At 37.9% G+C, this 14,723-nt stretch overlaps 1 protein-coding gene across 1 annotated transcript in view; it reads right to left on the bottom strand.

Annotated features, from left to right (window-relative positions):
* LOC128644295 (ultra-long-chain fatty acid omega-hydroxylase-like) overlaps positions 1-9,183 on the bottom strand; it is a gene marked incomplete at both ends in the record, with an annotated part of 61,534 nt that extends 52,351 nt beyond the window's left edge. Inside the window, 2 exons of the mRNA XM_053696962.1 lie at positions 7,332-7,459; positions 9,133-9,183. Coding sequence (XP_053552937.1) covers positions 7,332-7,459; positions 9,133-9,183 — 179 coding nt within the window. The remainder of the gene's footprint in view (positions 1-7,331; positions 7,460-9,132) is intronic.
* Positions 9,184-14,723: the final 5,540 nt, after the last annotated feature.

The raw sequence follows: 14,723 nt of genomic DNA, 5'->3' as shown, positions 1-14,723 counted from the left end.
GATGTGGGCCTGCAATACTTGGGCCGCACCTGCAGGAAGATACGTACCAGATGGAGTGAACATTTGAGAGGAACATTTAAAAAACGAACACTTAAACACAGCGTATCGCGTCATAGCACGGTGCAACTCCAAGGACACCACCACACTTTTTGTATCACTCCACTAGAATTTATTCCATCCAAAATTGGGGACAAATAGATATACTCGGTTGCGCCAGAGAGAAAATACTGGATCTTTAAGTTCCAATCCTTGTTCCCCTCTGGCTTAAAAGAAGTATTAGATCTTGCAGCTTTTTAGAATGATCAAATAGTCCTTCACAAATATATTAGACTAATGTTTTATAAATTAGTACTATTAACAAGTATGAGTCACGAATCACCCTCACTCACACACCCAAAAGTCACACAATATATCACTACTTGATTAGATGCAAGTAATAGACAAACAAATTTTTCTTTCTTTGTTATGCCTGTCTTTCAGCTTCAAAAGATTAGAATATGTAGATACTTTGACACATATCTATATCATCCACTTTTGGTCATATCATATTATGTTCCTGGCATATTTTGGCTAAAGGAACATTTATACACACACATGCAGGTTTCATTTACCCACATTATATTATCCACCTTGGTGTCACTTTAATGTTTAATTTTTGATCATCGAAAAACATATGTCACTTTAGTAAAGTTCCCCACGTATTATATTATATATTATCATCAGTTATATCCAAGTACAATCATATTTGCTTGCCCTAGTATACTAAATTTAACCTTGGTTGAGGCCAATTTCAGAGTTACCCTATCTCTCTTTTAGGGTTACCAAACATCTAAATTATATAGCCACATGCACATAGATTTTAAGTTCAATGTTTTCCTGTTATATTCTTCTTCACACATCATGATATCTGGTCCCTTCAACATCTAGTAAGTTAAGTGTCTATTGGTGATAATTGCTAAACATATTATTATCCATCTGAGTCAGCATTAAGTGAAACGTTATTTCTTATCTATAGTTGACAAAACCATAGCTTATCATTCACATATGCACACTTGCACATGATTGTATATTGTGATTTTATTCACTTTTTTGGGCCAGGATGAGAGTCCGTTTTCAAGAAACTAGTTTAGTTTTTTTCTTTGGCATATATATATGAACTCAATAAGTTTATATAACTTTGGTTCCTAATCTTACTTTAGAGACACTTTAGGGGGATACCACAGTCGATCGTAGTTCAAATTACAAAAATAATTTTTTTCTCCTCTTTTTTTCCGCCTATGCTCTACAGATCAGAGCGCAATATTAATGGCATAAGTTGCTAATGGTACTTTCAAACGTCTGCTGCACTATAGTGCATAAAAGCGAGGCTGATGTCTGCAGATATATTTATGAGAAACGATTGCTGAAATGACATTTCCCACAAGCTATTCTAACCAGTTCATCATTGGACGACTGATACACACCCCCAGCTCACGTGACTTACGTAACTCAAACCACAGATTTTTAAATCGGACATATTCTGTGTCTAAGCGTAGCTGTGCGGGCATTTTACAGAGTGCTAGCTACAGTTACAATATAAATGAACAAATATAAACAGGGGGCCACTGAAACTTTGGAATTATTTTGTCCGAAAAAAAATTCCCTCAGATGACATATGATTGGCTAGGCAACACACACCCACCATCCAATTCATGTTACATTTCCTTGGTCTGGTAGCAGTTTTGAAATACACATACAAAAAAAACTTCTCTTTCTTAACTCAATCAACTAAAAAAGTAAATATATTGTTTTCTTTGGAATGCTACTGGCACTATTTTAATTTATTTACTACGATCTTGGATGAAATTTAAAGTGTTTGAGTTATCATGTTATAACCTAAGACTCTAACAGACTAAGGAGGTTTTTATCTTGTTTTAAAATACCAAATAATCAAATTATATAGGTACAATGGTATTTTCTTTAAACACCATTTCATATAAATACATGAATATATAGACAAAAGGGGAACATTTAGTTTTTTTAATTTTTCTTCCTTTTTTCCTTAATCTTTCTTCCAAATCAGTCTCAGAAACACCTGGCTGTCCACAGAGGTGGAAATTAATTAGATACACACCCATTAGAAAGGAGTCAATTGTTTCTTTGTATGTAGGGTATAAAGAGCAGAGGTAGGAAATGAGTATGATATGCCTGATGAAACGGTCTGCTGACCCGAGAAACGCGTTGCAATTATTGGGGCCAATTGGTTAACCCTTTAATCCACTCTTTACAACAACCTTGGTGTTGTTGTTTAATTTTAATTTTTTACCTTGTTTTAATTAAAGAAATTTTAACTTCTATCTTTGGAGTGTATTTCATTTCCTACCATCTGCTCATTTCTACTGAAAAGGATACAGCCACTGTGGAGTACCAAACCTGCATTTCCTCTCATTTTCAACACCAGAAGGATTATCTATTTGGATGAGCTGCCACACCTGTTTGAATCTGTAGCCTGCATCTTCTAGCACATTGGTGTGCTATGGGAGTATGTGAGTACCTACTCTATACCACTAAATACACACCTATGTTTTATTTTTAATGGTCTGCACATTTAGTGCTCTCTGTCTGCTTTATTATATTTGCTGCAGCATTACAATATTGGAAGTATCCCAGAACGGTGTGAGCTGTTACACCTATATAAATCTACAGCCTGTCCCTACCAGCACATAGGTGTGCTTTTGAAGTGTGTGAGTACCCATTTGGCTATTCTGTTATATTTCTGTTACCACCGAGATAATTCTACACATGAGGCGCCCCTCTGTTGTCTTCTGTTTTATAGTTCTTCTCTGGATCATCTGGTGAAGAGGAGGCTGCCTACATCAACCATCAGTTCATTTTGCAAAAAGACTTTGCTCTTTTCTATATCATAGAGACTTACATTAAGTTAACCCTCTTATATCTAACAAGATTTTTATTGGTCTGTATTATAATCTGTTTGTATTATCTGTTGTAATTGCAATTGCCCCTAGGGGCCAGTGTTGATCACTACTCTATATTATATATAACCTTGTGCGCCCCCTCCACTGTGATTGCATCACACATTAAATCTCAATTATCAGCTGTACGGCTGTAGATGCGAGTAAGGCAGCTGTAGCCTGATATCCTCCAAAGGGGGTAATCAAAATCAAAAGTTCATAAAGCCGTGATGTGAAAAGTATAAAATTCAATTTATTAAAAACAAAATCTCAGCATACACAACACGTTTCCCGGTCACACGCTTATTATTATTATTATCAACAGGAGAGCTGCGGTTTGCGGGAGGACAGCGATCTGGACAGCTGTTAATGGTCCAGGAGGCTCTTGTGGCACTTATCAAGTGCCGTTTATCTTGTAAGTACATAACATATTGTGAGTGGGCAAAGCTTGTCAAACTGAATTACACTATTGTGGCACCTTCTTCTTCTTTTTTATTCTATCTATAGACCGGTACATTTGAACTGCCTTCAAGACCCTGGAAGAAGTTTTTTGCAGCCATGAGATTCACCTATTAGATACATTATGTGTGGACTCTGAGGTTTTTCATAATACATTTTGAGTCATAACGTTATCATATACTTGCTAATTTTTTGTATTGGAAGTTTATGTGCTCTGTAGGTTATACATCTGTTTAGCACTTATATATATTTTTGTGTATATATTTTTGTGTATATTACTGGAGTATTATACACATATAGGATATATTTTTGAACTATGAGTGTAATGTATCACTAGTTATTTTGCAACAATATTATTTGTATATAAGTATACATCATATTAATCCATTGTTATATAGGAGATTATCACGCAATTTTATCACATTAGTTGCATTTAGTTTTATATACCAGTAAAATTAGGCGCATCTGACTTTCACTTACATTATTAGATTACAAATGGTGTGTTAATGTTAGCGAGTGAACGATATTGGAAGTTGAAAGTAAACAAAGTAAAGTAATCCTCTTATGAAAAGACTCCAGAGCTTGACTCTTGAACTGTGTGGGGTAAAAGACTGATTAAGGCTTAAATCCCTTATGTGAACCCATAAGGGGTACATCAACCAAACACTCTGATTCCAATGCATATACGGACAAAAAATCTCTAACTTCAGTTAGATTAAAATAAACATGTTGTGGACTAGTGTCTTGTATCAATAACTCCTTTCCTGGAGTTGGATTGAGTTTGTAAAACTTATTGAGGGTAAGGCCACGGATAAACCTATTGATGTCAATGAGGGTATCAAAGATGTTAAATTTGGAAGTAGGGACAAAATTCAGTCCCAAACTTAGAACATCTAGCTCTACCTCAGTCAAAGTAACCTTAGATAGATTTATGATAGTTGATCTTTGTACCTGTTTGTCTGCCTGCTCCCTCTGTGTCCCTGACTTTGGTGTGCTTCTTCCTCCTCCTCCTTCTTGTCCCTGAGCTAACTGAAAAACCTGCTGGCCTACCTGTGTATTATTGCCATTATGGGTATTTTGTGCTTTTTTATACTTATTACCCCTTGGTGGTTTGGGGAGATCTGTTTTTTTTTTAGGATGGCTATCGCACCCATATACTCATTAGATTTTAAGGGATCTACATTGCCAGAAATGGACATGCTGGGGAAACTGGGGGTAAGGAAGGGGGATACATTTGTTGTATGTCAGATCCAGGTGCCTGAATTGATGTTCCACCATCATCATCAGATGATTGTCCACTTGACATAAATGTTACAAAGTCCTGGAGATCATCATCTTCATTTGACTCTGGGTCAGTATCAGAGAATGAGACCTTCTTTTGTTTTTTTTTTCCTTTTGACTGATATGTACTTTTGTTGCCCTGATTTCTGTTCCTAATATTCTTCTTAGGGTTCCAATTGTATACCCTATTGTTCTTGTAATCCTCTGCATCTCTGGAGTACTTCTTGAATTTTATGATGTCCAACTCTTTCTTTGCTCTATCAACTGTCTGTTGTAGTATATTGTCCAACTTAGAATAGTCCGGATGGTCCACAAAGGCGTTAAGATTCTTTTGGACACTCTCTATGTAATTTCTGACTTCTGTTAGTTTCTCATCTTTGTGTCTTATAATTAGGGCCATTAGCCTAAGAGAGCATTCTGACAAAATGGTGTTCCATTCAAGGAGAAAATTTTCATTGGTGATTAGAAAGGTAGAGAATTTCTTTAGTCGCAAACCTCTAGGGACCATGCCAAGAGATATGTACTTTTCTAGTCTGCGTTTGTCCCACCATAACTTATATTCTTTGGTTAGAGCCCTTTCCATGGACATAAAGACATCCAAAATGTCCAAAATTTTTTAATTTATTCTCGAAAGTCTCTTCCAAACTGGGTCTGTTCCCCTCCAGATTTGCCACTGTCTGCAGTGAGTAGAAGTGCTGAACCATACTGCCCCTGCTGTATATATATATAAAAATAGAGATAGATATTTAAAATATTATTATTTTTTCCTGTATGTGAGGAACATTCGAATGTGAAATATGTGAAATTATCATGCGATCGATAAGTGCTAGGTTTTTTCTTCTGCGTTCTTCATTGAAGTCTATGGGGAGAATAAGTTAACACGGTCACGTTATCTGAAGTCCTTTGGTTAGCATGTTGGGTTTTGCTTGCTCGCCAAAACATTTTACTGTTAACTTGTAATACACGCACTAACCCTTGCGTCAAGCAAAAGTACTAAATAGCCCACCTTTTGTCATCTGGCCCAATGATTGGCTATTTAAGTATAGGCTGGACAGAAGATCCAAAACATTTCAGGTTGGCATAAGACTATTCCTCTAATTGCCATTAACATTGATGATTATATTTCTGGCAATACTGGATCACCCTAGAAGCACTCAACAACAAAGGTTAGCAAAGCAGTAAAATATTCAAGGAAATGTCTGTAGAAATTTATTATAGTAGCGGCGACGTTGGGGGCGGCAGATTAGGGGTTAATAAGTGTATGTAGGTGGCGGTGATGTTGGGGGCAGCAGATTAGGGTTTCATAAATATAATGTAGGTGGCCGCGGTGTCCGAAGCGGCAGATTAGGGGTTAAAAATGTAATTTTAGTGTTTGCGATGCAGGAGGACCTCGGTTTAGGGGTTAACAGGTAGTTTATGGGTGTTAGTGTACTTTTTAGCACTTTAGTTATGAGTTTTATGTTACGGCGTTGTACCATAAAGCTCTTAACTACTAACTTTTAAATGCGTTAGGACTCTTGACAGGGTAGGGTGTACCGCTCACTTTTTGGCCTCCCAGGACAGACTCGTAAAACCAGCTCTATGGAAGTCCCATAGAAAAAAGACTTTATGAAGTTTACGTAAGTCGTTTTGTGGTAAGGCCAAAGAAGTGTGCAGTGACCCTAAACCTTCAAGACTCGTAATAGCAGCGGGCGTAAAAAAGCAGCGTTAGGACCTCTTAACGCTGCTTTTTTACCTTAACGCACAACTTGTAATCTAGCTGTTTGTTTCCTGTTTTGAGTGGCATTTTTAATTATTGCACACAGGTTGTGTATTAATATTCATGGTTATATAAAACATATTAGGTAGTCATTTACAAGTATCAGGTAGTCATTTTTAATAATGAATCAGTTCAAAGGCATGTTTTGCTTCAGTCACATATATTTAGCTCCCATGAAGGAATACCTGTTTGTTTCTGTTTCAGTAGATTCTGTTTGGCCTTTCAGTACCAACTTGACACAACACAATGCTACACTGTGTGAAATGACCTTCACTACCATAATCTGCTATTTATCTTAGAAGTACAGAAAGGCCAAAAACACATTTTCAGTAATTGTGGTCAAGTGGGGTCGGGGTTTCATGTATGGTGGGAACGCCCACATATCCATTCGATGTGGAATGAAAAGGTTTAGCTTGTGTGCACAATTTGCTCCAGGTGTGGGATATCACCCACAGTTGGCCTTTTTCACCAGAGGCAGCGATTTCTTCCCTTAGCTGTAAGAAATGTATGTATTTACCTAAATCTAGCAGCAAAATTAGTGATTGCTGTGATTGAGAAGCTGTGTTTGCCCCCCCTTTGGATCAGGTTCTGGGGTTGTAAGGATCATCAGAGCAATGGAAGAATTTGTATTCACTTGCAACAACAATACAAATGTCTATGTTGTGGTCTGGAGCTTGTGGAACTCTAATGGAGTATATTAAATTATCTGTGGCTAACTCTCCCTGAATCTTCTCCTATCAGAGCACAGCATCCTAAGAAGTAAATTGATGCTTAGAGCAAGCAGATGAAGACTGGGAGTATGTGGAGTGTGGCAGCCCCAACCCTTTCCTTTCCCCACCTTCCCCTAATCTCAAGGCAGCAGTAATACATTCAGTGCTTACATGCATGATGTCTGTGCTCTTGCTGAAGATCTTCACATAGTGTTTTAGGATATCAAAGTGAAAGGCCGGTGTCAGTAGACGTCGATGTTTCATCCACTTCTCTCCATGGCTGAGCAAGAGGCCATCACCTATAACATCAAGTTCAGACCTTGATTTTACTTTGTGACAAAATAAAATGTTTTTTTTTTTTTTTTTACAAAGAATGTATTTGAAAACATGGCAAAATGTTCTTTCACCTATTAGTTTCTTTCCACAGGACACAACTAGTCAAATAAATATAAAACATATACATTAAAGAAATGTATGTTAATATCAAGAGGTATGAAAAAGACCATTCCCTTTTTTCTCTTTACCTGAGAAGCAATTCCCTACATTAGCCACTAGAGAGAGATGTTGCACATTAATCATTTCTAGGTTGGCAATATCACTGTGGAATGTTCACCTTTGCACGCTGTTTTATATCTATGTAAATATCTATCTTTATGTGCAGGCAAGAAAATTTCATTCTGGACGCAATTTTTGTTTCAGATATTCAAGAAAATTAGTTTCCCTGAATATTCTTTGCCCTTCAAACATTTACATTAGTTTTTTTACCTTAACCCGCCCTGGAGAGTGCGCTAACCCAATCCTCTTCTTGCTAGAGTCCCAGCCATGCTAACACCTGGCTTAATGCTCTCGGTTCCCAGGACCTGAACTAATTTTAGTGCAGATCCTGGGAGCCAAAGACGCTAAGCCTCTTGTTAGTACAGCCCGGGCTCTGGCAAGAAGAGCAGGGCCGGATTGGCCTACCAGGATACCAGGAGATTTCCCGGTGGGCTGTGGCAGCTTGGGCTGGAAAGCTACAATTTAAAGTGGTGATTAATGGATGCAGTTGGGTTGTAGGGTGCCTAAATAACATCAATCTGGCATTTTTATTTAATGCAAAGTAATATAATTTAATTCTAAAAGAAATATTGGGGAAGGAGTATCCTAGTATCCCCTTTGAGAAAAATGGAGCATGTGCATTCTACAGACTCAACGGAAAATAGGGCTGGTCTTTTTATTTTCCAGGGCTGCTTTTTATTCCCAGTCCGGCCCTGAAGAAGAGGATCGGATTAGTGCTCTCTCCAATGTGTTAAGGTAAGTATATAGCCCTTAAAAAGATATTAAAGGAAACAAATTAATACTGATGAATTTCGGCAGTATTTTTAATTTTCTTTCATTCCAGTTGGTGCATTCATTTAGATTTTCATTTTCGGAAACGAAAATGTTTATTGCCTTCCTAATTTGTAAAAAAAATATAAGTTAATGCTTGTTAGTTCCCTAAAATACAAAAATTAGTGCTGTGTATCAAGAGGCGCTGCTTCCTAGAAAACCCTAGATACCAAAATCACAGATATTATGGAGAAAGTTTTAGGGGCATATTTATCAAGTTCCGTATGAAGGCTCGCCGGAAACAGAAGTTATGAAGCAGCAGTCTAAAGACCGCTGCTCCATAACCTGTCTGCCTGCTCTGACAGAAATCGACCCGATCAAATACGCTAGCGGCTGATTGGCCGTGAATCTGCAGGGGGCGGCATCGCACCAGCAGTTCACAAGTAATTTAGTAATATCAGCTTTAGTCTTATTCTTAAAAACAGCAAAGGAAAGTTCCTGAAAACCACAGTAAAGTGGCTGTATCTTGTGATCTCTGTAATACGTGAATTTGGCAAAAAGGCGAACAACAAACTTATTTCTTGTAACAAACAATTTATATCTATGTAATTTGCTTTAGAAGACAGTTAAAGAATACAAAGAGCGTTTTTTGCACAAGACAACTCACCCAACCATGGTCTCAGGAAACCGTAGAACTCATGTTTTGGTGCAATAGAAGCTGTAACACAATAAAAATATAATTATTTAAAGGGACATTAAATACTTTGAGATGGTAATATAAAATGATAAATTGTATATAATAAAACAACTCTGCAATATACTTTCATTATTTATTTTGTCCTCTTTGCCTGTAATTCCATTCTGAAATGTTAAGCTTTTCAGTTCCTGTTAGAAATGGAAGTGCAGAACACTGTTAAATCCAGCACAACCATTGGCTGCACACTCTAGTGACCTATTTATAACTGACCCTAATTGGCCACAGCAGAGAAGGTAACACAAGTTACAACATGGCAGCTCCCAGTGGTTTATAGACACTAAAACATTACACTTATTTTGTCACTTTTTAAACAAGTAATGAAACTTTAGAAAATACATCTACATGTTAGTCATGGACTAATCTTTGAATGCATCATTCTATCTAGCATGTATTTAGTGTTTAATGTCCCTTTAAGATCTATTCAATATATTTATGATAAGATAATGAAGTGGTGAAACTGTAGCAAGTACACAATTAAAATGTCTGTATTGAAGACTGGACCAATGAATTCTAACACGTTAGAAAAAAACATTACATGTGATGTCTGTATATTAGGATATGAGGCTTGATCATGTAAAGATTATCTAAGAAGTCTCATCAGTACTGCTTTGAGAGCTGTTTATTTCACTATACAGCAGGGGTGGGCAAGAGGTAATCGTGGTCTACCAGTGGACCGTGAGTGAATTTTGAGGTGACCGCCTGGAAGATTTTCAAAAGTCTGCATAATAAGAGAAACATTTCTCACACATCTAGATTCTGAGTGAAGAGCCTCGCCACTGTATGTATGAGAAATGTTTCTCTTATGCAGATTTTTTAAATCGGCTATGAGTCTATGACGGCGGTATGTGTACTTCAGTATGCGCAACGCGGCTGTAGATGAACTCGCTGCCCAGCTTTGGTTACTGCCGGTCCCAAACTCTCCTACTTTTTGTCTCAAGAGCGGACAGTCCATAGTACAGACCAGGCTGAGATGCTGCTCGGTATCCCTGGGTTTGGCAGTTCCAGGTCCTGCTCTGTCTGATATTCTGCTGCTACTTTCTAGTTCTGTCCTCCGTTACTTGTCACCAGGCTCTGTTGGGTGAATGGTTTGGTGTTGTTTTTTGACCCAGGGTCTGTTTTCCCCTCAGGTTCTTTTACTTACTCTGTACCAGGCTTTGATGCTCTCTGATACTTTCTCTGACACTCTAATATTAGCTATACTTTGTGCTAGTTTCTGCAGCGTTCTGTCCAGCCAATAAAATTACTTTGTAGAATGAGTCTGTCTATGATTGGCTGAGAATAGTTCATTGTCATCATTGTACTTGAGCTGTGGGTTTCCCATGTGTTCCAGGTTTGACTACTCCGCTAGCCCTAGACTCGAGCCGCCTTGATTGTGGCTGTATTTATTATTAAAGAGTGCAGATGATTTTTAAAGCTATATCATTTGTGGAAAAAATAAAAATTTTAACCAGCAGGTCCTATTTGTAGCAAAAATACAATTTTCAGCCAGCAGGTCCTATTTGTGGCAAAAATACAATTTTCAGCCAGCAGGTTCTATTTGTGGCAAAAATACAAGTTTTACCCAGTAGGTCCTATTTGTGGCAAAAATACAATTTTTAGCCAGCAGGTCCTATTTGTGGCAAAAATAAAATTTTCAGCCAGCAGGTCCTATTTGTGGCAAAAATACAATTTTCAGCCAGCAGGTCCTATTTGTGGCAAAAATACAATTTTCAGCCAGCGACTGGTGTTTTTTTTTTAGTTAGGTGACCACGTCACTTGGAAAAAAGTTAGAAGTAGCCCTTGTCTTACAAAAGTCTTCCCACCCCTGCTATACAGGGTTCAGGAAGTGAAGGAGAAACACATACATTACACTTTAAAAAAGATTTTGTATGATTTTCCTCCATGCCAGTGAGTTTTTTTTAATCATCAGTCTCTTGTAGCCCAATGATCTAAAATTCTCTGGTCTAGCAAGATTATCTAAGAAGTCTTGTCAATACTTCAAGGTTCCCCAAACAATTTTAGAAATGCAAATGTTAGCTTGCAAGCTGTTTATCTTGGTATGCAGGGACCTGGATGTGAATGAGAGATAAATTCATTACAATCCCCCCACACAGATTTTACAACATTTCTATGTCTCTGTATTAAAAGGTGGCATTGAGAATTAAGAGAATATAAGATTTAGAAAGTGAGATTTGTGTGTCAGATTATGTTTGAGCTATGGGCTCCATTTATGATCCTCTGTGGGGAATAGGAAATAGGAACCTTCAACTTCAATTTAAAGGTACACTGTACACTAGATTTATCTTTGCATACATGTTTTGTAAATGATCCATTTATTTAGCCCATCTGGGAGTGTTTTTGTAACAATGTATAGTTTTGCTTATTTTTTTACTAACATTGTGCTGATTTTCTAACTCCTAACCAAGCCCCAAAGTGTCAGATGTATACATGCGTATACAGACTACTACTGGCTCCTGTTTGTTTAGTCAGACTCTTAATATGCAGGGAAGGGGGAGGGTGAGAGTGTGCCAGCCCCTTTCACTGGGTGTTCCAGACTACCTTATCAACAGTGCTAAACTGGGAGCGTCTAAACACATTTTTAAAAGGTTTTATACTGGATTTTTAGATCAGTATCTGTGCATATTATTCTTTATAGTAGTGTCTATTACATGCAGATATATGAAAATTGGTGTATACTGTCCCTTTAAAGGCGACAGACTAGAGAGGTGACTTAAACATACAAAACTCATTTATTTGGAATTGTTGCCATTGTATTGCTGTTATAGAGTAACTGGGTATATAATAATCTTATATAATGGTGGAGGAATAATAACTAGACATTTGCAGGCCAGAAAATTTTGTTTCAGACAAGTTTTTTGTTTCGGATATTCGAGGAAATTTGTTACTCCAAATATTTGTTGCCTGCAATATTCAATTTTCATTTAGTGTAAAACGAAACAAAAATTGAATTTTCGTTAAACATTTACATTAGTTTTCGTTAAATGAATGTAAATTAATCAAAGCTACAGGTGAAAAGTTTGCAAAACGCCTCATTTGCTCAAACAGCAGGTGCATCATACAGAAAACACAGGCCTAGGTACTTCCTTGGAAAAAATACCAGCCATGCTAATAAGAAATGCAATTATTTAGCATAATTCTATAACAATCATTTATTTCCAATCAGATTCGTACACACTTATTGGCCGATTTATCAATGTCTGGCGGACATGATACGCTGTAACTGGTGCACTGCTTGTGCAATGTCGCCCCTTGCAGATTCGCGCCCGCTAGCAGGGGGTGTCAATCAACCCGATTGTATGCGATCGGGTGGATTGATGTCCGCAGCCTCAGACCGCTGCTTCTTAACTCCTGTTTCTGGCGAGCCTAAAGGCTCCCGTGGAAACAGGGGTATTTGGCCCCATTCGGGGCATGATAAATCGGCCCCTTATAAGCAGTTTCACCATAGCAGGTCTTTAATTTATGCATTAAGAGCTGGATTACAAGTGGCGTTGCATTTTTTTTATCGTAATCACAAAAACTCCGCTAGAGTTAAGCTTTTTGTGCTAGTCGTGTTGCGTTCATATTACAAGTTACAAAAAAACTTATTTTGTGCAAGCGGTAACCTGAATAGCACGAAAATTTGAACTTAAGTTTTCGAGTGCGCGTGCATATTCCCCCATAGAAAACAATGGAGAAAAAAAAGTAAAAAAAAAACCTAACACGCTAGATCACGCAAATATGATTGCGTTTTTGCATTCCCCATAGAAGTCAATGAAGAAAAAATTTTTATGAAAAAAACACCCATCGTGTAAACAACATAGCATATTCGCATTAGCAAATGTGAAATATTTACAGCAAATACATCAGACATCCTAACTCTCCCTGAAGTTTAGGGAGTTTCCCTCATTCTAATAGCGACTACCTGACGCCCGGAAATGGAATACAATCTCCCTGAAAGTACCATAATCCAACGTGGCCCAAATCCGGAAACAGTGTTTCTTTAATTAATGCCTTTAGTTGCAGTGACGTCATCAAGCAGGAAGGCGTTATGACAGCAAGTCTGTTTTTACTTTCAGCATTTTGCGTGTCTGCCAACCTCCCTCCTGCTGTTTGGAAGCGGTGATAAGGCTTTTGGGGGAGGAGGAGAATCAACAGCAGGCAACATTGGCTGCAGCATAGGCTGAGTGAGAACTGAGAAAGAGGGCAAAGAGAGTGCACCCCTGTGAGGCAGGAGATAGACACCCTTGCTGTCAGGTCCTTATCAAACTGCTCTACTGTGAGTACAAAACATAATTACAAATAGCCTCTCAAACTCAAAATCACACACGCTCCTAGACACAAAATCTGTTGTACAGGGACAACTATACTGAGCACTTCACAAGCTGGGACGCTATGGAACCCTCAAAGCATGCATCAGTAACCAAAAAGCCCCCACTGATTTTAATAAAATAAAACACAAATACTACCTTAAGTACTGAACGTAATTTAACTTTGTATTCTAAATTATTTGAGCATTCAACAAGCATACAATCACTGGAAAATAGGTTTGTTGTATGTGGTTGTGCAATAAAGCTATTTTTTTAAAATGTGAGTTTAGTGGGAAGCTACTTTAATGACGTCTCTATCTTATTTATGGTTTCCAGTTGTCCAGTTTATAACGGGGGGGGGGGGGGGGGGAGGGGGCAGGACAGCACACAGTGCAGTAGCCGGTGAAGCCACCTCCATAAAATTAGTTTTTGCAGGTTGGGATGTCTGAATACATAGTTAAAATTCTTTATTAAATATTAATATTATATACTGTATATGTTTTTACATATATGTTCATCTACTTAATGGCAAAGGTTTCTGATGCACTTATATATATAAAACACAAAAGTTCAAGGAGCACCATGTAAGGAGTAAAACATAAACTTTATTTTGGTTTTGGCTAAAAAAATACAGGGTATCCATAACCCAGAGGTAAAAACAGTGAATGATATGGAAGACAATAACTCAGGCTGACGCGTTTTGGCTTTCGCCTTACTCCTAGCCCCCTGTAAAATCATTAATAACACCTGTGCTTAAAACACACTGTCTCCCTGCCTCTCTTGGTTACGTTCACACTCCCCCCCCTAAATTAACCCAATCTGGCTCATTCAATGCTGTTTCCAGTCACTCCTCTCCACTGGTCTTAAGTATACTTCATTAGAAAAGGGAAAAGAAAAGGAGAGAGGAGGATAGGACCCAAACATTAGCAGAGAGGGAGACCTTCTGGATCTTAAAGTTGAGACTAGGGTTCCAGAAGGTCTGGGCTTTGAATTTGATCTAATAAATTTTTGGTAGGCTCTGACATAAACGTGTAGCGGTATTACAACACTAGCAGAATAAGGGTAAGAGGTTACTCATTCAAACTTTTGGATAGGTCCCCCAGTGAGTATTGCTCTATATGGAAGGACGCAATAGGCTGGAATTATTCCATATGATAACTAGTGACCATCAATGGTAAATTGGGGGTCAATCTCATAATACATAGGAACACACTA

Source organism: Bombina bombina, unplaced genomic scaffold (genome assembly GCF_027579735.1).
Source record: "Bombina bombina isolate aBomBom1 unplaced genomic scaffold, aBomBom1.pri scaffold_1338, whole genome shotgun sequence".
Classification (NCBI taxonomy): domain Eukaryota; kingdom Metazoa; phylum Chordata; class Amphibia; order Anura; family Bombinatoridae; genus Bombina; species Bombina bombina.
The sequence above is the reverse complement of the archived record's forward strand: the minus strand, read 5'-3'. Positions and strand labels throughout refer to the sequence as shown.